The sequence below is a fragment of the Gekko japonicus genome, unplaced genomic scaffold, assembly GCF_001447785.1.
Source record: "Gekko japonicus isolate JY-2015 unplaced genomic scaffold, Gekko_japonicus_V1.1 scaffold578, whole genome shotgun sequence".
Lineage (NCBI taxonomy): Eukaryota > Metazoa > Chordata > Lepidosauria > Squamata > Gekkonidae > Gekko > Gekko japonicus.
In genome coordinates this window covers 890,553-915,288 of record NW_015168668.1, presented here as the reverse complement: position 1 = coordinate 915,288, position 24,736 = coordinate 890,553, and the positions used below count along the sequence as shown (strand labels likewise).

At 47.3% G+C, this 24,736-nt stretch overlaps 1 protein-coding gene across 1 annotated transcript in view; it reads left to right on the top strand.

The window, feature by feature from the left end:
• Positions 1-24,736, top strand: part of PTPRS (protein tyrosine phosphatase, receptor type S) — a 179,752-nt gene that overhangs the window by 44,649 nt on the left and 110,367 nt on the right. The window contains exons 7-9 of the mRNA XM_015415315.1: positions 2,534-2,664; positions 2,837-2,981; positions 19,404-19,709. Of these exons, the coding sequence (XP_015270801.1) occupies positions 2,534-2,664; positions 2,837-2,981; positions 19,404-19,709 (582 nt within the window). The remainder of the gene's footprint in view (positions 1-2,533; positions 2,665-2,836; positions 2,982-19,403; positions 19,710-24,736) is intronic.

The window sequence follows — 24,736 nt, the reverse complement described above, 5'->3', positions numbered from 1 at the left end:
GCCTATCTATTCCGTTTCAGGAACTGGTTACTAATGTTTTTTTCCTGTCATTTCAGACAGACCCGTTTTAGTAACCAGCTGTTAACAGAATGTATTTACCTGTTCATACAATGCTGGCTGTCTTCCTTTTGGGAAGCATGTCTGAGGCACTGTCGACGAAAACTGCTTTCCTCAGGTCTTCAATCCCTTCTTCCGGATCTGAATTGCTACAGTGGGCTTTGTAAAATGTCCTGTAGCGCCTCCTCCCGTGACGGGTTTTTCACACCCTTTTCCCCTCTGTGCACAATCTCGCCTCTTTTTTTAAAAAAAATGTCCTATTGAGAGCGCTATAACAGGATGTCAAATCAGCGTCATAGCGCTCCCAATAAAATGTTCAAAAAAACAACCCCTCTCGGAGATTTTGCGCACAGAGGAAAATGGCGGGAAAAAGAAAGCGGCACAGTTTGAAATGGCCACAGCGCTTCAGAGACAGCTCCTTACCAGAAGGGAAATGCGGTGTTTGAAACAGCCGTCCCTGTACCGGTTTCCTCCATGACGGGCCAATAACAGAAACCATGTAGTTTAAAGAGGTAATGTGAAATCAACCACAGTCACTGAAGACTACAACCTTAACAGCTCCACTGCCGATTGAGTAACAATTATTTCAACTTCAAAAACCCAATCTAAATACTGACATTTCCTTTGCAAGATGTTTAGGCTTGAGTTCTGAAAGGTTTGCAATGAAAATTATTATAATCATCATAATCATTGTTGTAGATCTGACCTGGAATATGGGAAGAGTGGTTTTTGTTGCTGCTTTACAGAAGAGTTCCTCATAGGGGTCTTTCACATCATATATCTAATTCTGAACCAGGCCATAGAGCGTGGTTCAAGAGATCTGCAAAATGGAGGTAGGGACCAATAGTGAGGACTGCCCTACAAAGTTGAAGGAAGCCCCAGGTTTGCAGAAAATCTGAACTCTTAAAAGAAAATACACTGGGGGATTAAAACTTCCCCAGAATAATAGAAGCAACACTTATTGCTTTAATAAATGAATGCCCACTGAGCTCTCAGTGGTCATTTGGGAGGTTGCTATGCAACCCAAGCAGTATTGCTGAGCCTTCTAAACCTTGGTTTTCTGCAAAGCTGTAGCAGGGAGCCCTTGGAGGCCACAGCAGCATGAGAAAGGTCTTGTCCCACTCCCCTGCCAAAATTGCCACTTTGGGGTCAGGAAGCAGTGTTCTCCAGGCCAGTTTGGCCAGAGATCCTGGAGGGGTTTTGGTGGTGTTGGGTTTTAGTGTGGGGCTTTTTTTTTGCCTTCTGGGCATGAAGCAGGGGTCACTGGGGGGTGGGGGGCAGTTGTGAATTTCCTGCATTGTGCAGGGGGTTGGGCTAGATGACCCTGGAGATCCCTTACAGCTCTATGATTCCCCCCCCCCCCATAAATGGCATAGCTAGAGATGTGAGGGCCCAGAAAAAGGGGTCTTTTCCCGTTTTTCCAACAGAAACACTGAGAAGTTTGCTGGAATACTGAAAATCAAATCCAGTTTTGGAAACAATATGCTATGATGTGTCTAATGATCATACATTATTAAGAGTTCAGTTTTTCCAGTGTTACAAAGTTTAGCTTAGTAGCCAAATGTGCAGTTGCCCTAGCTACCTAGCAAGTTTCTGTCCAAACACTTTTCTTTTGTTTGCTACATAATTTGTTCTCGACTTTGAACTCCCCCCTCCACCTCTCAGACGGCAAACACTAAAGATGCAGACAATAGCGTCGTGTGCAGCATGTCGTGTGCAGCAGTTTTCAGCTCCCTGAAGTATTGTTTATACTTGCAGTTTTTTTCTTATAGAAAACGAAGACACCTTTAAATCCTGTATACCAAACAGTACAATTCTACACGCTAAGTTATGAATGATATGCTTTACGTTGCTCAATCAGTAAAAGAAGTTTAGGTTTGATATGAAAGTGAGTATTGCATATATTTAAATTTCCCCCCCCGAAATTCTGGTTTTCTTCAGAGGAGAAGACATTTTTCTCCCCATGACTTCAAAATTTGGAGTACCTTTGCATCTCTGGGTAGAGTATATCAGTTCATCTGTCCTGATAACCCAAGGACTGGGACAGCTTTCCTGAGTGCCTCGGTGACTCTATGCTTCTTAATATTTTAAGCAAAAAGGGAGAAGCGGGAAGTTAGTTGCCTGTATCCCATCACACTGATCAGCTAGGTAGAAATGTCTGCATCAGACAGGTTAGTCTTTTAGGATGCATTTTCATCCAGTCTTACCTTTAAATATCATCAATGCTCTGTCTGTTAAAAGAAACAACAAGCGCTTCGGTCCAAAATGTCAAATTTGTGTTGCTTGAACATCCTCCTTGGAGTCGTGTAGCACAGCATACCTCGTTGTCTTAATGTCATTGTCATGTATTATTCTACATCGCCAGCTGGCAAGGAACATCTCGGTGTGGTGGCATCAGGACTCCGGAAGTCGTCTTGGATGTCTCCCCCTATTTTAGATATAATGTCTTCTGGGTTTTTCTTGTCCCTTCCATTAGTTCCTGGACAGCCCATGAACTTCCGAGCCGAGGCCAAGTCGGAAAGTAGTATTTTATTGACATGGAGTCCTCCCCGCCAGGATATGATAGTGAAGTATGAGCTCATCTACAGAGGAGAGAACCAGAAGGAGGTGAGCAACCGAGATGGACTCGGGGGAACCCTGAGTAAACCGCAACATCCCCATTTCTTAGCGGGTGAAATCCCACTAAGAGTATGAAGAGGAAACAGGAAGGAGAGGCTTATCAAGCCTTGCTCATGCCCTCTTTTTTTGTGTGTATCGTGCACCCCCACCCGCTCTGCAGGTTTCGAAGACCTTTGATCCCACCTCTTCATTCACTGTGAGAGACCTGAAGCCCAACACAGAGTATGTCTTCCAGCTAGCCGCTCGCTCAGCTTTGGGCCTTGGGGCCTACACCCCGGAGGTCAGGGAGCGCACGCTGCAGTCTAGTAGGTGTCTCTCTCCTTTCCCAGAATTCTCACAGGGGATCACAGTCAGGGAGAAAACTCTGAGGTTGGGCGCCAAGGCCTGGAATGGTGAGGGGGCAGCCGTATAGGGGTGCAGGGGCACTCAGGGCACGGCACGGCCAGGGATGTATGTTTTCATTTGTTTTCTCACGTGACACTTAATTTGAGGATCAGCTGTGCTCCTGAAACGCATTCAGTCCTCACAGTGGAGGGGAGGGGGAGGTGGTCAGCGCATGTTAAGAGGGACGACAGCTTGAAGCTAGAGTGCTGAGGCGCAACCAGGGCAGGAGAAACAGGATCTGCTTCGTCTTGGGAAACTTCTTATGTTTTCAGTTGTATGAAAAACATGGTAATGGACCCCGAACCCTCTTCGTCATGCAGTTTAAAAGTTACTATGGCAACAGAGGCTCCTTGTGGCCTGCTTGCCGGCCTGGGTGAAGGGAGCCTTCTCCCGATCCCCTGCCTCCCAGATCTGAGGCGTCTGTGAGCATCACTTGTCATCCCATTGACCTTCTGTGTTGAGCATGCAGCAAGGGAGACTGGCTCCCCCTGTTCCCTGTGAGGCGGTCATCCAGTCCCTTCAAGAAGCAAAAATGGAGGCGTTCAAACCAGGGGAGGGGTGGGCAAGGTGTAATTGCTGGTGATCAAGGCAGGGGAATGGACGGATTTTCGTGAGACGAATAGCAGTCATCGTTCGAAGGGAAAACATTTCCCCTGCTCTTGCCCCCCCCTTCCTTCCCCAAAACTCATTGTTCATCATCGAGCTACTTAGCCTGTAGGATGAAGCAGGTTCTCTGCATCCCCCCCCCCAACGGCCAGGGGCACGGGGGCCGTGAATGACACCGGGACAGAAACTGGTGCTGGTTTTAGTTTAATGGATTGTCTCCTTTTGCCGTTGCCCCGGGGATGGCTCCAATCCCTGGCTGGCAATATTCCAACCTGGGCTTTTCACGGAATTTTTGCTTTATTTTATTTTTTATTTTATTTGCCCCTCAAACGAGGTGATTTCTTTGTCGGTCCCCCCCACCTCCCTCCTCTCCCCTTTCTTTCTTCCTTTTTGTTTTCTTTCCTGTTCCAAACGCATGATTGGCTGTGGCAGGCTGTTCTTTGTGTTTTTCTGTCTCTTTTCATCTTTACTATATAAAGAACTCGGCCACAGGTTTGGAGTAGCCATGAGTGGGGGGGGGAGGCTGGGGGCGGGTGGCAGTGTACGAAGACCAAGTAACACTCCCCATCTCCCAAGAAATCCTTAAATGTGGGAGCGCTGCCCACTTCGCAGTTAGATGGCTTTGCTTCCTTGTACTGCTTCGTCTCATTCTTTCTTTCCCATTGGCCCTATTTTCTCATTGGCTGGATTTGGAGGACCATTTATCTTCTCCTTCCCCCCCCCCATTCCTTTCCCATTTTTCCTTCTGTTTGGTGGCTTCCATGCAGTATGATCTAGACCACTGGGTGTTACTCCATCATTATAACTCAGGAGGATGCAAAAAAGTCTCAGGTTTTTGAAGAGAATTCAGCTGACCCATGCTCAGATGTGGAACCAGACTTGCCTTGAGGGGGCGCATAGCTACTGCCTTGCAGTCGTTCATTTTCCTTCAGGGTATCCTGGGAACTGTAGTTCCAGAGGTCAGGAGAGGCTGGGGGCAGACAGGTTCTTTTCCCAAAAATGACTTGAGAGACAGTTCACTTCCCACATTGTGTGTGCACGTTTCATTTGTCCCATTGTCTTCTCTGGACAGAAGGATTTTGCAGGAGCGGGGGTTCATGACACTGAAATCAAAACCAGTGGCGCCACAAATGGTTTTTCGTTCTTTCCAGCCACTGCCAATGCAACAGATAATTTCCATTCCCTCTCTTTGCCATTGTATTCCACCCTTCCTCCAAGGAATATAAATCTCCCAGAGTGTAGTTCATCACCACCCCCCTTTTCCATTTTAACCCCACAACAGGTCTTGTGAGGTGAGGCCATGAGGTGAGCTACTGTCAGTCATATAAGACAATTCTGGACTGGGTGGCCTTCCACAGAAGTCCGCTTCTTTTGCCTGTAGCCCCCACGTGTGGTTCAGCTGTCTTCAGTGCCATTCAAACAGGGAAAAGCATTCAACTTCTGCTTCATCTAAAGGCTAAACGAGATGGGCATGTATACCACGTGACCTCTGCGGGGTCTGGCACTGCGACATCCATCTGGGATCTGCATTCAGAAGTGCTGCAAGGGCCCGATTTGGACCAGGACTGCACCATAAGGAGGGGCTTCAGCTTTTCCCCCGTGCCGTTCTCCCAAGCTGCAACTGCCCAGGGGGAAGCATTTTTTTTAACCTCACCAGGGGGCTGAGACATGAAATATTCCAGTGTATGTACAGGCCCACAATGGGGCAAGTAATGTCAGTCAGGGACTGTTTTTGCTCTGGAAAATGGGGGTGGGTGGGGTTGAAGTCCCTTCTGAACCCATGTCACGATCCCGGTCCAAATGGAGTCCCTGAGGCACTTTGGAATGGAGTTCCCACAAGAAAGTCACAGAGACAATTGACCACCAGACCCCATGACGGTCATGTGGCAGACGTTAAATCCAGTCCAGACCAAAGAGGTTGCTGGCTTCTTGGAATTGTTTTAAGGGGGCTGGTATTAAAAGCAATAGATACCTTCACACACACAAACATGTGCAGAGAGAGAGAGAGACAGACAGACAGACATAATTTATTGTTTATTTTAGTTGTTGTAGATTTTCTGGGCTGTATGGCCATGGTCTAAGACCACGACGATACAGCCCGGAAAATCTACAACAGCTAATGAACTCCGGATGCAGGGCTCTAGTCGGGGGGGAGCTCTCAGGTACGGAGCTCCGGAAGAGAACCTCTAGGGGGCGGGGCGGTCACGTGGTGAAGCCCCGCCCCCTTCTTTACCTCACCCTCTGCTTCGATCCTCATTCCGTTTGGGAATGAGGATGAAGCAGGAGGGTAAGTAGCCGGGCCTTCTGACACACTTCCGGTGATGTCAGGGGGTGTGGCCTTCTGTCACTTCCGGTGATGTCAGGGGGTGTGGCATATGCAAATAAGTTATGCTAATGAGTTATGCTAATGAGCTCCGGCAGCTCTTTTTCTACAACGACCCCTGTCCGGATGTGAAAACCTTCAACAACGTATTGCTTATTTTATTAGTAATATTAATATTTATTTATTATTTTAATTTATTATAATAATATTTTAATTTATTATTTATATGTATGTATTTATATTTATACATTTACAAGTGGGACCCATGATACCCATGGGAACCCTTTCCGCCATTGCTGCCAATTCCTCACATCCTAACAGCTCGTGGGGGGGGGGACTTGCAGGAGGGAAATCCCTCCCCCATCACCAAGCCTAGCGTGGCTCCAAGCCTCCACACCAGCATCCTCCGTCGCCTCAACCAGGTCCCAGGTGGCTGCGGGCCTCGTCCACCGCCGTGGCTAGACCCAGCATGGCTGCCGGCCTTCTCCATGGCCGAACTTGGTGCCGGCCTCCTCCCTCACTGTGGCCTGGTCCGATGCAGCTGCTGGCCTCCTTCACTGATGCAGCTGGACCCAGCATAGCTGCCAGCCTCCCTCACTGTTGCAGCTGGGTTTGGTGCGGCTGCCAGCCGCCACTGCAACCGGGCCCAATATGGCTGTTGACATCCACCGCCAGGCAGGACTGGAGCAGCTCCTTCTGAGCTGGTAAGAAAACTAGGGGTCCACCAAGTTTGCAGAAAAATCTCTGTATCTTCCACATTACCCCGATTTGCGGATTTAGCTATCCATAGATAGGGGCTACAGATTTTATTTTTAGTTTTTATTTTATTGTATGTTGCAGTCCCAAAATATAAGAGTGATTTCCCCATCATTAGGGTGAGTGGGGCATGTGGGGGGGGGCAAAATCCTCCGGGGTCCTCTGCCGTTGTTGCCGGGCCAGCTGCTTTCAGTTGCCTTCACTACAATATTCTCCCCAAATGCAGATATCTGATGAAGGAAGCTTTGGTTCTTGAAACCTCATATCCCAAAAATCTTTTTGGTCTCTAAGGTACTAGGTACTACAGTACACCGACATGGCCACGCCCTGAATGTGGCTCTAAGGCTATTGCACAGTCAGCCAGGAATTCTGGTGTCTGAAAGACAATCTCTGGTGTGTGGCCAGCTACAAAACCTTGCTGAACATGCCCCCCCCCGCCCCCAATTTTGCATCCTCCCGAGTTAAAATTGCCATCAAGTTGTGTGAAGGCCCGTATCCATCGGTCTCCCGCCCAAATGTTCTTCAAGCCCTCCTGTCCATTTGGAGACCTTAATATTTGTATTTTCCCTCTTCCATTTCCTTTCTGTTAAATGTTTACTTTTATATGTAGCAATGTATATTTTAGGAAAACCTTTTGTTTTGTTGTTTCATTTTGTCAACATGCTCTTTCTGCTGACCGAAAACGAGAAATGGCCAGAAATTAGCTGGTTTTCATTGTGTTCTTTTGTTTTCTCAAAAAGTGCAGAAGTGTGTGGGGGGGGGGAAACACAGCTGGCAACCTTTCTTTCCTTCTTAATGAGGAGGGTGCACCCCCACATTAAGAGAGGCTTCTCTGGAAATCCGTTGGAAACCTGGGAGGCGGGGGAGAGCCTGTTGTTTCCTTTGGGCCCATTTCAGCTTCTTTGCATGTGCCCCGAAGAGGAGATCGACCATTTTGTTTTTGGCTGGTTTATAAGGTGTTTTTTTTTTTAATGGTGTGTGTGACAAGCATCTAGGCTTGGGGCGGGAGCAAGGGTGGAGGTCTCAACGCTTCTCTCTCTTTCTCTCCTTAACACAGTTCAGGGAGATTTTGTTTCCTTGCCAGACAACCTTGGGGAAAAGGGGTTTTGTACAGCGGTCTTATGACGTGGTGAAAACGTTTTTTGTTTTTTTCCTGGCTGGCTGCTGGAGGAACGAGTTCAATTCTTCCCTGATCCTGGTGGCATCCTTCGGCGCTCAGACCTCCCAGCTTGGGGCAGGCTTTTTGTGTCTCTTTCCCCCCCTCCCATGCAGCCCCTTCTCCATACAGCTCCCTCTTCCCCAGCCTACTCCATGGCGAGTTTTCTTTCTTCCTACCTCTCTCTTCTCTCTCCTTGTCCGTGTCCTGGCACGTCTGTAAGAATGCATGGGTGCTTTGTTTAAGTAAACCGCAACAATATCGTTTTTCGTTTTCTCTCCCTCTCCCTTTCTCTGGACATGTCTGCACAAGGCGTTCTCCGAGGACTGGGTTCCCTTCAGCCCATTCAGAACCTGCAGATACTCCGTTCGTTCATTCAGGTTTATTCGGTCTGTGACCAGGACGGATCAAAAGATTTACAATAAAGCAAATAGGAGAATACAGAAGGTCAATCCTGCTAACACAACGGTCAGAATTTACTAGAAAATTAAAATCTGTACATAAAATTTCCCAGCAATTTTATTATTTATTATTAGATTTATTAGACTTATTATTTTGTTTTATTCTACACAGGCAGATTATTCAGATGGTGTAGATAGATGTAAATATTACATTAGGGTGATATATTAAAAGCGTCCAGGATGGCTTAGAAGCATTTTTGTTGCCCTTGAAACGCATGTTTTAAACTAGGGCGAGTTTCAAAAATGATAGCAGCACAGATTTCCTGGATCCGTGCAGTTTAAATTAGGGTTGCCCAGCAGCAGGAGAAAAAAGGTGAAGCCACTCCCCCTCACAGAACTGAACGCGACATCATGCATCTCTGCAACACTCCTGTGACGCTTAGCTGGCAATGTCCCAGAACTTGAGGGGTGGGACCAGACGTCGCATAATGTCACACAGTGCCACTCTCAGTAACATAACCAGAAGTGGCACCACTGCAGCAGTTTAGCAATCTTTCAAATCTCTGTGGTTTCACCATAGAGCTTTGGGTGGCTGCTAGAGCGTCACAGAGCTACTATATGATGTCACTTTCAGTTACATGGCTGGGAGTGGCTTTACCTTGTTTGCACCCCCATTTTCCTGCACTCGGCAACAGCAGGAAGACGAATGCTGGGGGCAGAAGGTCTCCCGCTATAGCAGGAGAGTAGTCCTCGGTTAACCACAGGAAAATTCCTAGGTTGTTTGCCTGGGCTGTGCTGGTGGTGGGAGTCCTTCGGCTAGCACGACGGTCCTCACCACCACCCAGTGTCTCCGGAGTAGAGTTCTTTTGATTCTGCAAGCAAGAGATTGAATGTATGTGGGCGTACAAAGAAAAAAGGTTATACGACCTGGCTGACAAGGAAAGTGCAGCCGGCCAATTCAGTATCTGTCAATTTTGTGAGGTCGGGATAGGTTTGGACTGCCAGGTGAAGCACCCACTGTGATTGTTCAGGAAACGCAGGTTTGTCTTCACCAGTAGTCCTACATTAATGGGACCCTCAATCCCAGTAGAGTGAGCACAGGTTGGTTTGCTGTTTCCAGTGTTTGCAAGAGACGCTCACATATCATCCCCCCCCAAAAAAAAAAGACTGCTCCCAGAGTTGTGGTTTGGTGCTGAAGCCCTGCACTTAAAAGCAGGAGGCGTTTTTATGCAGACATGCCTTTCTCTCTCTTCCTCTGTGGTTTCATGCTACCACCCTTCTCCTGTGCTCTTTCCCCCACCTCTGCTCAGCCGCCTGCTTGTCGCAATGTCCCATGTGTCGTCCCCCACTCCACCCCTGCCACCATGTCTCCCCTTGTCTCAGCTTCCACATGCAAGCATGCATGATTGGCCAACGCTCCCTTTCTTGCCACCCCACCCTGTCCGCATGCAACGGCCTCCACTGCACTTTTCGCTACTCCGTCAGAGTGGCTCTCCCAAGCATCATAACCCGAGTTTTTATTTAGAAAATCCATTAAACTAAAGGTAAAGTATTCTTTTTTGCTCTTGAAATAGTCTGGCTTTAACTCTTCAAGTACCAGAGACATTCGACTTGGATCCCTGGAGAAAATCTAATGAGGGTAGGGGAGTTGTACACCCAGCTCTACGACGTATATACACGTTTGTATATACCTCTATAAATATATTAAGAAGGACACATTTCTGTTCCTAACCCAGCCGTAAACTCAGCAGGTCCGTGGTTACTGGGTTCTTTTTTTTTCACTGTTTTGTTTTGGAAACCGTCACCTCATTCAGAAAATTTTGACAAGTGTACAGATTCATACATGCAGATGATTTGAAAATATAACAAAAAGGACGGTGTGGATAAAAAGACGGGAGGGCCATAAAAAGCAAAATTCAAAAAGAACGATAGGTTTTTCTGTTCCCTCAAAAAAAAATGGAGCTTTCGACCCTATCAAATACCCCTTTTTAAAATGTTCTTTGTAGGATTTTCTTTTCTTAAAAAAAATAATAATTTTTGACATTAGTTGATGTATCCAAAGTCTGTGGTACCTAAAGGGTTAAAAGAAACCTTGTTGCAAAAGCTCAGTAAGAGGGGCCATTCTTGAGGCTTGGACAGTCAACTTTTAAAGCGTGCAAGAGCATGCGAAAAGGTGAGTACTGGCTGGTCTCAAGCAGATTCACAAATACAGTCCAACCTGTCATCTCTTCCGCATGGGCCCCCCTCCGCAGCCCTTGGCCGCACCCCACACTTCGCTTTGCCCAACCGTGGGAAAAGAGACTCCTCACCCACCCAGTCCTCTGTGTGACTTTGGTGTAACCCCAAGGGTGGAAAAGACACTGGACTGTTCCAAAGGGAAGACCCTGGGCGTGTTGTTTCGAAACATTGTCACGTTTATAGACACACCGGCATGCATGCGCACGCATACCCTGCTCCCCCAAAATTCACACAGGTTGGGCTGGATTGTGAAGGAAACTCCCAGAACCATGAAATCCCATGATGAGTCTTCTGGTCAGCAAGGTCTGCATTGGGCAGCCGTATTCGCACCGATGGCGTGGCCAAGAAAAAGGTCAACCCGGTGACTCTTCTGGTTTTCTCTCTCCACTTAGCCGGAGAGGGCACGGCAAACTCTTTCGTCCCCCCCCCTCCCCCCATGCCTTCCTCTCCTTTTCCATGTTTCCCCGTTCCCCGTCCTGTCGGGAGAGGAAGGGGTACTCGACAGGTCTTCCATGTTGGAGTTTTAGAAGGGTGAGTGTGCAGCATTAGCCGATTCCAGTGAAAAACCCAAGTTACCAGATGGCGCTCTACACTCTGACTGTTTTTCCGGAGCAGTACTTTTCAATTTTCTGTTTTTTGTTTCCTTTTTGTGTTTTTGTTTTGTTTAGTATTGAGTTTCTGAAGTGGCTAGGCTCAGGATACGAAAAGGGTAGGTGAGGTCAGGTCCGTCTCTGCAGTGGGTTTCTCAATAGTTGTGGGCATCGGCCAGGTCCCCTTTGTGGTCATTAATAGCAGGAAATGGGATATTTTATAAGTGCCAGGGAGAAGCTGGGGGTACAGTCCAGACCCAGCTGAGAGACTCTCTTCACACAACAAAATTGCAAATCACTTCTCATCTCATCACCGTCCAGAGGTTTCAAGATGGTCTCTTCCTTTTATTCTTGCCACTGCAGAGTAGCTCAAGGGTCGAGGACCTCCTTGGCATGCTTATTCAGCCCCTGGCATTGAACCCAAATAGTTGCGTAGTCTGGCAGTGAAACTCTTCTGTGAGAAGCGCCCTTGGGGTTCGAACCGAAACAAAATTTTGAAATGTTTCGTGGTCAAGCTTAGTTTTTGCGGACATGGTCAGTCTGCGCCTTGCCTCCGTTTCTTGAGACTGCAGATTGGCAGCTCAGTTGCATTGCGCTTGTTCCTCCCTACAGAAAAATCCCCTGTGTATAGAGAAATAGGGGAAGGCTAGGCCCAGGGCTGCAAGAATCCCCCCTGGCCACCGGCAGGGGATGGGGGAGTAGGGTTGCGAGATCAGGGCTGGGAAACTCCTGAAGCGCCCTTGGGGTTCGAACCGAAACAAAATTTTGAAATGTTTCGTGGTCAAGCTTAGTTTTACAGACATGGTCAGTCTGCGCCTTGCCTCTGTTGCTTCAGACTGCAGATTGGCAGCTCAGTTGGATTGCGCTTGTTCCTCCCTACAGAAAAATCCCCTGTGTATAGAGAAATAGGGGAAGGCTAGGCCCAGGGCTGCAAGAATCCCCCCTGGCCACCGGCAGGGGATGGGGGAGTAGGGTTGCGAGATCAGGGCTGGGAAACTCCTGGAGATTTGGAGTGAGAGGCCACCCACCAAAGCATCCATTTTCTCCAGGGGAGTATCTCTGTAGTCTGGAGATGAGCTGCAATTCCAGAGGATCCCCAGGTCCCAGCTGGACCTGATCCAGGGTAGACGTGTTGGAGGATCTGTGTGTATTTATACCTTTAAAACTACAATTAAATCCTACCCCTGCAGGCCTCTTTGTGGTATCTTGTTTGGCCCTATCTAGAGACAAGTTTTTGCTCACAGAAGCATTTGAATCATAGGGCTGCCAGGAACGCTCCCTCTAAGCTGTGGAGACTTGTGAGCAAAAATCCTACTTTGTGAGCTACTGGCATTAAAGTTGTGAGCGAGCAATTTGGCTTCTGCATAAATTAGTTTGCTCTGGAGCCGTCCTTCCTGAGTGAAGACAACAATGAGTGAGCCGGAGGCTAAAAAACGGTGAGCTGGCTCACACTAACTCAGCTTATTGGGAACTCTGGTTGCCAGCTCCGGGTTGGGAAATACCTGGCGGTTATGAGGGTGGAGCCTGAGGAGGGCGGGGTTTTGGGAGGGGAGGGGCTTCAATAGCATAGAGTCCACCTTCCAAAGCAGCCATTTTCTCCAAGTGAACTGACCTCTGGCACTTGGAGATCAGTTGTAATACCAAGAGATCCCCAGCCATCACCTGAAGATTGGGAACTCTGTCACCTGGTTATTGGGAACCCTATCTGAAGTGGGCCGGTTCAGGTGCAGGCCGACCACTTCGCTGAGAACTAAAGCCTAGTTCATACATGCTGGAGACTCTGCATCATCATATTTTGGTGCCAAAACAAGAGCCAAAATTCAAATTCTGAGAGGAAAAATTTCCCCTCCGAATTCCAAATATGCTTTTTTTGTTCACCTCTTAACCATAGCCCAAGCCAAACCATGAATGATACCTGACTTATCCACTAATGCACAGGTGTCAAATACTGAAACAAAGCCCAGGGTACCCTCATTTTAATAGAAGGGCAGTTAAAAAAAACATTTCCCTTAAGCCTTTGAGCCATATGTTACCCATATAACAGCTAATATAATCTCCTGTATTTCTGTCATGGTTTTAATTGTGAATTGATTTTTCTATTATATTTTTTATCATGTTGGACACATTTGGGGTTTTGTGAGTCAAAAATAGGGGTACAAATTGGAGGGTGTGGCAAACTAATAAATTAATGTAAATTTGTATTATTTAGGACTGCATTTGGCTAAGTTTTTCACAGCGGTCCTGAATTACGGTTTTTAACTTTTGCTTTTTATGTTTTGTGTGTGTGTTTTTGGTGTGTGTTTCCCTGGCTTGAATTCATGTTCTTTGCAGGATGAGGGAAAGGAATTCATTTTCACTTTTGGAACAAATAAGAGGCATTTTTTTCCTGTCACCATAGAGGACTACCCACAAAAGGAAAAAGAAATGTTGTGGGGCCGTGGGGACTGAGATGGGGGGGATCCTGTCAGAAGTGGAGCTGTGAGAAGTAGACTGAAGGGAACTAAGAGGAGCCTATTCAGTCTCCCAGGACATCTGACTATCATGGTGGGAAATGGTAGAAAAGAGCAAGAGTCCAGCAGCACCTTAAAGACTAACATTTGTGACAGGGTAGGAGCTCCTCCTACCCTGCCACAAATTTTGTTAGAAGGATTTCAGACAGCCTATCTATTCTGTTTCAGGAACTGGTTACTAACGGGTTTTCCCTGTCATTTCAGACAGACCCGTTTTAGTAACCGGCTGTTAACGGGATATATTTACCCGTTCATACAATGCCGGTTGTCTCCCATTTGGGAAGCGTGCCTGAGGGGTTGTTAACGAAAACTGCTTTCCTCAGGTCTTCAATCCCTTCTTCAGGATCTGAATCGCTACAGTGGGCTGTGTAAAATGCCCTGTAGCGCTTCCTCCAGTGACGGGGTTTTCACGACCTTTCTCCCGCCCCCCGACGTGTGATCTCTCCTCTTTTTTTTTTAATGTTCTATTGGGAGTGCTATAACGCTATAACAGGATGTCAAATCAGCGCCATAGCATTCCCAATAGAACATTTTTTTAAAACCCTCTCAGGGAGATCGTGGGTGCAGGGGAAAATTGGCGGGAAAAGAAAGCGGCACAGTTTGAAATGACCACAGTGCTTCAGAGACGGCGCCTTAGCGGAAGGGAAATGCTGTGTGAAACAGCCGTCCCTCTACCAGTTTCCTCCAAGACGGGCCAATAACAGAAAGCACGCAGTTTAAAAAGGTAATGTGTAGTCCCTCTTAGTCTTGAAGGTGCTCCTGGGCTTTTGCTCTTTTCCCCTGCTACAGGCAGACGAACATGACCACCCATCTTGATCTATCTGAAGAAGTGAGCAGTGACTCACGGAAGCTCCCACCCTGCCACAAATGTTGTTAGTTTTTAAGATGCTGCTGGACTCTTGCTGTTTTACCATACTGACCTTCCAGATTCTTTTAGTACTGTTCCCATTTATACACTATAACAGAGAGAGCTGTCTGGGCTTGTCCTGGCTCTTATCTTTGTGAGGGACTACCAGGAGATGTTCTCATTTAACCCATTAGAGTGCAGCGTTTTCAGTTTTGAAATCCATTCAGCTTCTTTCCTCAATAGAATTCTGTCGTCCTGTCTGTTACATTTAAATGTAACCCAAAATGAAAAAGTCTGTGGGTTTGTGACTGTGCTCTCAGAAGTGTTCCAGCAGAGAAGCACCAATTATTTTATGTGATATATTGCTTTTGTGTTCAGAGAGTCTTTGTCTTGCCTACATAAATTTTTCCACATCTACATGAGATTGCATAGACCACATGATCACTATTGCGAGTTGTGAATTCTTTAAGGTAATACTGTTTATTACCTGTAGGATTGGACAGACTAACATGGCCACCCGTCTTGATCCATCTCCATGTGGGAAATGGGATTGTGATCTTAAAATCACAAGTTGACAACCCTATAAAACCTCCACAGTAGCTCCAACCCCTTGTAGTTTTAAAGAAAGTAAACCTTCAAACTCTCAACAAGCCGCTGAGGACTAAAATGGCTGAGGCCTCATCAGTCGCCTAGGATGACTTTGAGAAGATGAGGGCTCCGCATGACCATCTTACAACAGTTTTTGTTTAAAACAGACCCTCCCCCCCCAAAAAAGCAGCCTCAAAAACTGCAGTTGTGATCAGAAGAACTGGGAAGGAGGTTAGAGACACTGGAACGGGTTAAAACCTCAGTTTCTCGAACTAGAAGCCCCCCTCTGCTAAAAAAAGAAAGACAATGAAAATGGTAGAGGACTGTACAGATCGGGGGGGGGGTGTTAGGTACTGGATTCATGTCCTGCTTTTCAAGTCAAGCAGCTCACAAGATTCATAAAATGCAAGTTACGTTAGTATTATTTAGGAATATAGTTGGAAACGAAACGGGGACAGATTAAGAATGGGGAAGTGAATACGTTAAAAAGCAGAGCTTTTGAAAACTATGGGGGGGGATGTGCCCCCCTTGAGGCCACTGTTGTTCTTACCGGTCTGCCTCATTCATGACCCAGTCCCAATATCCATGCACCCAGCGGGGACAGAGAAATAAACGAGTTACCTAAATGGCAAATATTCAAATATTAACAGTCCGCATATTCTCAGAGGGTTTTTGAGCAAATTGAACAAGTTAGCATTCATCCACTTTATCTGTCATATTTCAATTTTCAGAAAGTAAATAACTTTCAACACACAGGAGCCATCTTGGGTTTTTGCTGCTGTGATTTCCAGCAGCGTCATGATTGTATTCTGAGGTTGACATTGCCAACCTCCAGGCAGGGCCTGGTGATCTCCAGATGTCAGTTCCCCGGGGGAAAATGGCTGCTTTGAAGGATGAAGTCGATGGCATTATACCTTGCTGAGGTGCCTCCCGTCCCCAAACCCTGACCTCCTCGGGCACCAACCCCCAAATCTCCAGGAATTTTCCAACCCAGACCTGGCAACCCTATCTGAGGGCCCATTACAAAATTTCTGGCTATGGGCCTTTGCCAAACAAACAGTTGCAGGTTCCAAAGGTGTGTCTCAAAGGCACCTTTCACTAGTTGGAGGGAAGTGGGGTGGGCTCTTTCCTTCCATTCTCACCCCATTATCTTTTGAAACCGATGCATACTGTCCCACATAAGAAGGGATTATCAGCACTGTGCACCTCCCTATCTATGGTGTGACCCCAGCACTGTGCTGAACAGCCACAGCCACCGGTTGAGGAGGGCAGGTGTTCAAACTTTGTTTTCGCTTCATGCCCGCACCTTTTGATACGTTCTTTCCCTAACTATTTACATTTTATTCCAGTCTTCTGCACAGAGTTTAGGGCAGCATACATTCCCCATTTTATCTTTACCACAACCCTGTGAGGTAGGTCAGGCTAAGTGCACACAGTAAAACTGTGCAGCTGGGGGAGATCTGGACCCAGATCTCCAAATTACGATCCCACATACTAACTGCTGCAGGTTCTCCGATTCCCATTGTTGTGTGAAATCTGATCCAAGAGGAAGATCAAGTGGGAAAGGGAGGAGGTGGTGTGTCATAAGCAGGGGAACAGCGAGATCTGAGTTGTGTCCTAGAAACCCACTAGGATTCTGGCTTGGCCTCTGCAGAGCTCTCTCGTAAGAAAGTCATATAAAGTTAGCTGTTGCAGAAGGTAGGTAAAACAAGACGTCAAGGACTCCGGAAGGCTTTGTTTTGTATTTATGTATTACTTGAGGTTTTATTTTTGTATTATTTTATTTTCCCTTCCTCTGATCGATATATATATATGCATGCTCGTTTTTGTCAAAGGCAACAATTTTGTTTTATTGTTAAATCATTTGTTTGGTTGTTTTGCTTCCCGAGCTTGTTAGTTTGGTTTCAGTATGCTTTCTTTATAGTTGAGTGGCTGGCAGAGCGTAGGAAGCTCAGTTTGCCAAGAGCGGATGGATGACGGGATATCAGAAGTTGTTTTAACTAGAATCTTCAAGAGAGCAAAGAGTCTATGCCAAGTGTCTTGCCTGGCGCAGCAGGGGAGACTCGGTCCCTGGTTGGGACATTCTTGCGCGCACCGTGATGACGTCGCTCGGAAATGACATCATCATGCTGGGCACGTCACTGGGCGATGCTCTAGCAATCAGCCTGAAAACTCTATGGTACCATAGAGTTTTCAGGCTGATTGCTAGAGTGTCGCCCGGCGACATGGCCAGCGCAATGACGTCACTTCCGGGCGACATTTTCGGCCCCATCTGGGCACTTTGGGGGTGGGGTTCCCCTCGCCAGCCGGATCCGGACCGGCGGGTTTGGGGCCCTTGGGGCAGGAAACCCCCTGCCCCCCCGAGGGGGGGCCTTGGCAGCCCTACTATGCAGGAAAACATCATAGGCTTAAAAGGACTATGATAAGGCGGAGAGACCCAAACACACACACACACACACACACACACACACCAGTCGACTGGCAGTCAAATTCTACTGCCAAAAATTATTCCTGGGTTTTTTTCTAGAGGAAGCAGGGTGGCTGTTTCTCCTCAGGGCTTACGAACTGCCAGTTGGAGGCCCTTCTGGACAAAAGCAAGGAGAAGGGACAGCAGATCTCATAGCACAGTCCTATACTCAGGAGCAACTCCCTCTCAATTCAATGGAACTTACTCCTCCTAAGTAAGGACATGCATAGCCTCATAACCTTTCCCAATTTTATTTTATTTTTTTCCGGATCAGACTTTCAGATCAGAAAATGCACTTCAATCACAAAACACAGTAAAGCAAAAAAAAAAAAAAAAACTTAATTTTTTATCACCTTATCCTTTTATTGGCCTCAGAAAACAGATACTTTTTTTACTATTTTAATTGCAGGCTACAAAGGATGGTAATCATTAGTTGTACTTACCAGTATTCTGCTCTTAATAGGGAAAAAGAACAGAGGTTGGGGTGACTTTTTACATTAGTCCTTCCCGAAGCAGTTATACCAAGTACAAAATACCATTCTGGGGTTTCAGCCATAAAAAAAAAAAAAAAAAGATGATGATAGAAATTAGCGACCTGGGCCACAGTCTTAAGAGATGCATCATGGAGACATCTGTAGACTGAACTTTGTTTTCATTTTTTTTGCTCCAGCAAACTCTTTTCCTTTGGCTCTGCTGAAATGGCAAGGCCCAAATCCGCTCTGCAAATGGGTTTTGTGACACTTTCAAGGCAGGATAGCATGTCATTTTTAATGGGGATTTGCTGGATTGGGGGTGAGTGGGTTAGAGGCTTCAATAAGAGTGTGTGGGGGGGAATGTGTGGATCTTCTAGCTCTGACCCTAAGGATCCGTTTGCATCAGGCAAGTTGGGAGGGGAGGGGAGGGGGCAGCCCCTCTCCCCGTGTTCTTCTTTCTCAAATATTCTTCTGTGTATTGTGGATACACGGTTTGCTTTCCTAAAGAGCAAGTGAAGAATTACCCATGAGTAAGCAGCACAGGCTGCCATGTGGTGCAGGCTGGGCTGCATATTCACGAATGTTTTCAGTGTGCCATTTGAAAACTGATTTCTTTCCAGATGAGAGGTCTCCTGCCATCCTCCATGGGTTGTAGGCCCTTCTGGCTGGTAGGAATCCGCTTTCTGAACCCTCCCTTTCTTGTGGCTCTCCTCAGGAGCAAGCAATCCTGGGACATCCTGCCTGCATAGGATCATTTTTTGAAGAAACATGACTGCAGGCGATTGGAGGGCTGGGGATGTTCCTCTCAGGTCTGTTCCCCATGGAACGTTTGCCTCTGCCGGATGGGTCTTGGACAGACCCATCGCAGGATTGTTCATCCACTTGGACTTTCCTGGAAGTATTAGTGGGTGAGCCGTTCTTTAGAGAGCTCCCTCAGAGCTCTCTGGATGAGCGGTTCTGAGATAGGGCTTTTGGAGATCGACACATCCGTGGGAACCAGTTCTAAAGCAGAGAGCAATTGTTACATCAGGAGAGATCCCCTTTGGTTGCAGTAGGCCCAGGGAGCCCTCAGTTAGCCCTCCTTCTGCATCTCTTTGTTTGCTTTGTAAGATTTGCGTTGCAATATCCCCTTAGTTTCCGTTGCTGGTTTATTTTCATTCATTTCAAAAGCAAGTTTCCCCCCCCCTTTTTTTTCCTTTAAATTTAAATCTTCCTAAACCAAATTTTTGTATGTTTTATTTTAGATTTTTTTGTTATCATTTTCCTTTTTTTCTTTTATCTTTCCCATCTTTTGTTTTCCCCCCGTCCTCTTGTCCCCCTTCTCCGTTCCCCCTCCCGCCTACCTTCCCTCCCTGGACTTCCCTGCCGCTACCCAACTCCTCCCATAGAACCGTCCGCCCCCCCTCAAGACGTAAAATGCGTCAGCGTCAGATCCACAGCCATTCTGGTAAGTTGGCGGCCCCCTCCGGCCGAAAGCCAAAACGGAGTCTTGGATGGATATAGCGTCCGCTATCGAGCCCTGGACTCGGAGGACACGGAGCTGCGAGAGGTGAACGACATTGCCCCAACGACCAATCAGATCCTCCTGGAATCGCTGGAGAAGTGGACAGAATACCGCATCACCATCGCCGCGCATACGAAAGTGGGGCCAGGCCCTGAGAGCTCACCAGTCATCATTCGTACTGACGAAGATGGTAATTCCCCCCCCCCTTTTCTATCGTGTCTCTGTGCTGCAGAACCAAAACAAAAGCAAATAGTCCTGTGGGGCTGTGATTTCTTATACTTCTGTATTAAAACTGGGAGCACACTTACACCCTAAAAAGATTTCCCTATAGCATGTGGAAGAGTAACAGTTACCCTCCCTCACAAGAGTCCACCTTGAATATCCATGAATATCTTACTTAGCATGCCTATGTTGAAAGGGGAGCAAGTCTGCTGTCGTAACTCATGCCGAGTTGCAGCAGTCTCTTTTGAGACCGTGCAGTTTCCTTCGCATCTCCGCATGAGCAGAGGCTTGTTGGGATTCCTCGCCCACAGAGGAGACTAGAAGGAGGGAAGGCCAAGGGAAGCGAGCCAAGTAGTGATCTCTTCTGAAATGATAAAACTTACTTATTTCGGGCCAGTATCTTTTTAATATATAGAAAAGGACTTGGAACAGTCAGGGTTGTTTTTTTTTTTAGGAAATGCTCATCCATCTCCTATTTCTTTAATCAGGCCACTTACAGCGAAAGGTACTACCCCAGAGCCAAACAACACGAGATGCTTTGGCACAAGTCAGACAGGGGCTCCCCCAGCCCGACTCTTGACAGTCTCAAAGCCAGACGCGATGAGCGGGAATCAACATTCCCAAGTGCACTGGGGCCTGATTCAAATCAGGACCGTCATGTGGGGTGAAAATCCGCCTCCCCTGAACTCTTTTCTGAAGCAGCTTGGAGGGGGGACTCCATTTGCCCCCACCCAACTAATTCCAAAATGTCTTGTGTAGTTTGGCCCCGGGGTTGAGACTGAAGAAAAGAGGGGGCCGCACCAAGGCAAAACGAAGATGGAAAGACAAATGCTGCAAAGGAAAGAATCTTTAATGATTGATACAACCTTGACACATTTCGCATCCAGCATCGTCAGGGGAAATCTACCAAAATAATACAAATATAAAAACATATTTAATACATCAATAAAACACGGAGCAATTTCACGGAGCATGTTCCGAGTGCAATTCATAATGAGTTGATTCATATTAAAACGACTGAACCTGCATTAACATCCACTACATATTATATAATCACAAAGAATTCTTTATTTAAATTGTTTAAGAACCATACTGACCTTCCAGATTCTTTTAGTACTGTTCCCATTTATACACTATAACAGAGAGAGCTGTCTGGGCTTGTCCTAGGGTTGCCAAGTCTATCTTCGCCGGGAGCATCACACGCACTCACATCACCCGGAAGTGACGGGAGGACGGCAGGCACGCTGGGGGCGGGGCCACGGCCATACAAGGAAAAACCATAGAATTTTCCATTGTATGGCCGTGGCCCCGTGCCCGCGTCACTTCCGGGTGATGCGCACGTTGGGGTGGAGTTCCCCCCGGGGCCCGATCCGGCAGTGCCAGGGAACGGGCCTCTGGGGCGGGGATTTCCCCGCCCCCCGGGGGGACTTGGGATCCCTAGCTTGTCCTGGCTCTTATCTATGTGAGGGACTGCCAGGAGATGTTCTCATTTAACCCATTAGAGTGCAGAGTTTTCAGTTTTGAAATCCATTCAGCTTCTTTCCTCAACAGAATTCTATCGTCCTGTCTGTTACATTTAAATGTAACCCAAAATGAAAAAGTCTGTGGGTTTGTGACTGTGCTCTCAGAAGTGTTCCAGCAGAGAAGCACCAATTATTTTATGTGATATATTGCTTTTGTGTTGAGAGAGTCTTAATTTAAGAGGTCTGTTTGTCTTGCCTACATAAATTTTTCCACATCTACATGAGATTGCATAGACCACATGATCACTATTGCGAGTTGTGAATTCTTTAAGGTAATACTGTTTATTACCTGTAGGATTGAGAACCAGCGTGGTGTACTGGTTAGGAGCACGGACTCTAATCTGGAAGAACCGGGTTTGATTCCCCACTCCTCTACATGCAGCTGCTGGCATGACCTTGGGTCAGTCATAAGTTCTTTCAGAGCTGTTCTCTCAAGGGCAGTTCTTGGAAGAGCTCTCTCAGTCCCACCTACCTCACAGGGTGTCTGTTGTGGGGAGGCAAAGGGAAAGGAGTTTGTAAGCCACTCTGAGACGCCTTCAAGTAGTGAAGAGCAGGGTATAAAACCAACTCTTCTACTACTTCTAAAATATTTCATAGGTTTTGTATTTTTACAGAAGCAGCAATGCCCACAGGGAAAGTATCCTAATGGAGGGCTAGATCCTGATAAAACAGATTGTAGATTCCTTTTCTGATGAGTGTTGCTCTGTTCTAAAAGATCTTTAGGCTGGCTGTTTTTTTATAAGCAACAATTGGTTTTTTACTACATATAGGAATATCATCCGGTATGTTCCAGTTCTTATAAAGGCTCTTTTTTAAAGTTGCACCTACAGAATTGTAAGTTAAGCTACATACAAGCCTTCCAAGGTCACGTTTTTCTTACCACTTAAGACGATGTATTAAATATATTTTTATATTTGTATTATTTTGGTAGATTCCCCCTAACGAAGCTGCACGCGAAACACATAGGGGTTATAACAATAATTAAAGCTTGTTTCCTTTGCAACATATGTCTTTTCATCTTCGTTTTCCTCATTTGAGACTGCTAAGTGCCCAAGTCTAGTGGGATCCACACACCCCCACTTTAAAAAAATCTGGAAATCAGAAGGTATCTGAAGCAGAGGGTGCAGGCTGCAGGCGGCCTCACCTGGAGGTACAGTGGGGGGGGGGATAGCTTTCCAGCATCCCTCAGCATCACGCTTTGCCCAGAATCCCCCAGATTTTGGAGGGATATAAGCAGGTAGTGGCCTGGGATTGGCTGTTTAGAGTCACCTGATTCCCTGGGCCACAGTCCATCTGATCTGTCCTCTCCATCCCAATTGCCTGACGCTCTCTTCTAGGATCACCTGCCGTCTTGGCACCAGGTGTAGAGAAGTAGGGCCTTAGGCACATGTCTCCTCAATTGGAGACCTGGGAGTCTGGGCCTTCCAGGGGTAGCATCTTCTAAGTAGTCCCCCAGTGGGTGATTAGCAGGGTTACCAGCCTCCAGATAAGGCCCGGCGACCTCCCAAGATCCGTTCCCCTGGAGAAAATGGCTGCTTTGGAAGGTGGACTCTGTGCTGCTGAAGTCCCTTCTCCTCACCAAACCCTGCCAAAAGCTTATGGAGTATACAGAGACCTCTGCTCTTTTATTTATTTATTTAACTTATATCCTGCCTTACCTCACGAATAGGCTCAGGGCAGCTCGCAACATAATCAGAACACGAAAAAGCAAGATATAAAAACAGTTAAAATGATTAAGCGACTTCCAGACTGTCATTTTTGTCACTTGTTCGTCCGTATTGCTTCAGGGTTCCCCCTCCCCCCATGTGTGTTTTGCTCTCTCTAGTAGTCCCAGAGGGAGCAAAACACATGTGGAAAGCGGGGGGGGGCGGCGGAAAAGCAACAGGGACAAACGAGTGACAAAAAGGACGAACCTGCTCCCTGCCCCAAGCGCCTCTCCCTGCCCCCCCAGGCACACCCCTTTTGGTGCCACGCGCACGTCCCACCTTCCGCTTCCATACACGAACAGGACTTGACCTATATACCACATATCTGGTCTCTCTGTATTGTCGTCTTGCTTGATCTCTCTATAATTCAGTCTGATTATGCTAATTGTGGAGAGCGGGTAGATATGCTTGATCTCTCTATAATTCAGTCTGATTCTGCTAATTGTGGAGAGAGGCAAGAGACCGGGGAGCGGGTAGATTTATTCAGCCATTCCGCTGAATAGGTCAGATTCCAGACCTGATCTGGAAAGGATTTCACACGCCCCCCCCTGCCAGTTCTGCAACCAAGCTGGGACAGCCAGTTGAAACTGCAGGGGGGGGGGTTTCCCTCAGATATATGAAGCTGGACCAACTCCCCCCCACACACACACACACACAACTGCTATATTGAAGCTGTTCATCTTGGGGTTCCCAGTCCCTCCAACAAAACAATTGACTCACCCATTAGGAGGGACTGTGCGTCAGTCTTTCCGCAATCATGGTGACCTGAAGAAAATTCTCACCTCTGGTCATCCCGTGGCCGCTTACATCCCTTAGAAAATCTGTGACAGTGACCACTGTCTGCCTACTCTGTGAGCCCGTTTCGGCTGTGGCAGCCAACTTACGGCGGCCTCCTCGTGGGGTTTCTAAGGCAAAAGTCACTCGTAGGTGGTTTGCCGCAACCCTGGTATTCCTTGGTGGCTGCCCACCATGTGTGAGCCAGAGGCTAAAAAATTGTGAGCTAGCTCACACTAACTCAGCTTAGAGGGAACACTGGTGACCACTGTCTGCCTACTCTGTGAGCCCGTTTTGGCTGTGGCAGCCAACTTATGGCGACCTCCTCGTGGGGGTTCCGAGGCAAGAGTCACTCGGAGGTGGTTTGCCATTGCCCGCCTCTGTGCCGCAACCCTGGTATTCCTTGGTGGCTTTCCACCCCAAGTGCTAACCAGGGCTGATCCTGCTTAGCTCCGAGATCAGGCTCACCTGGACCAGCCGGGTCAGGGTATCAGCATATTATACGTGTGTTAAATGCTGTCAGGTCTCTTCCGACTTACCTCCAAAACGTCCCATCGTGAACCGCCTTGCTCAGGTCTTGCAAACTGAGGACCTCTGTGGCTTCCTTTAGCACATTAGGGAATACAAGACAGACATTTACCAAGATTCAGACAGTGAGTGGTCACTTAACGGTCTCTTAAGCACAGACTATCTGATACGTCTTCTAAAGGGCTCCTTTGTTAAGCGGATGGTTGGTACGAAGGCAGACAGTTACACGTCACAGGGGAGAGGAAAAGCAACTTGAAGCGAGTTAGCCTGATATGGGAAGCAGCCCAAGTCTTTCCACCTTGGCCTGTATTCCAAAGAAGACAATGGTTTGTTGAATGGGAGGAGTCTGGGAAGTGTTCTAGACAGGGTTGCCAACCTCCAGGTGGTAGCTGAAGATTTCCTAGGATCAGGGGTCATTTCCTGCAGGGAGCGCACAGCAGCGGAGCTCCAGCAATAAAGAGCCT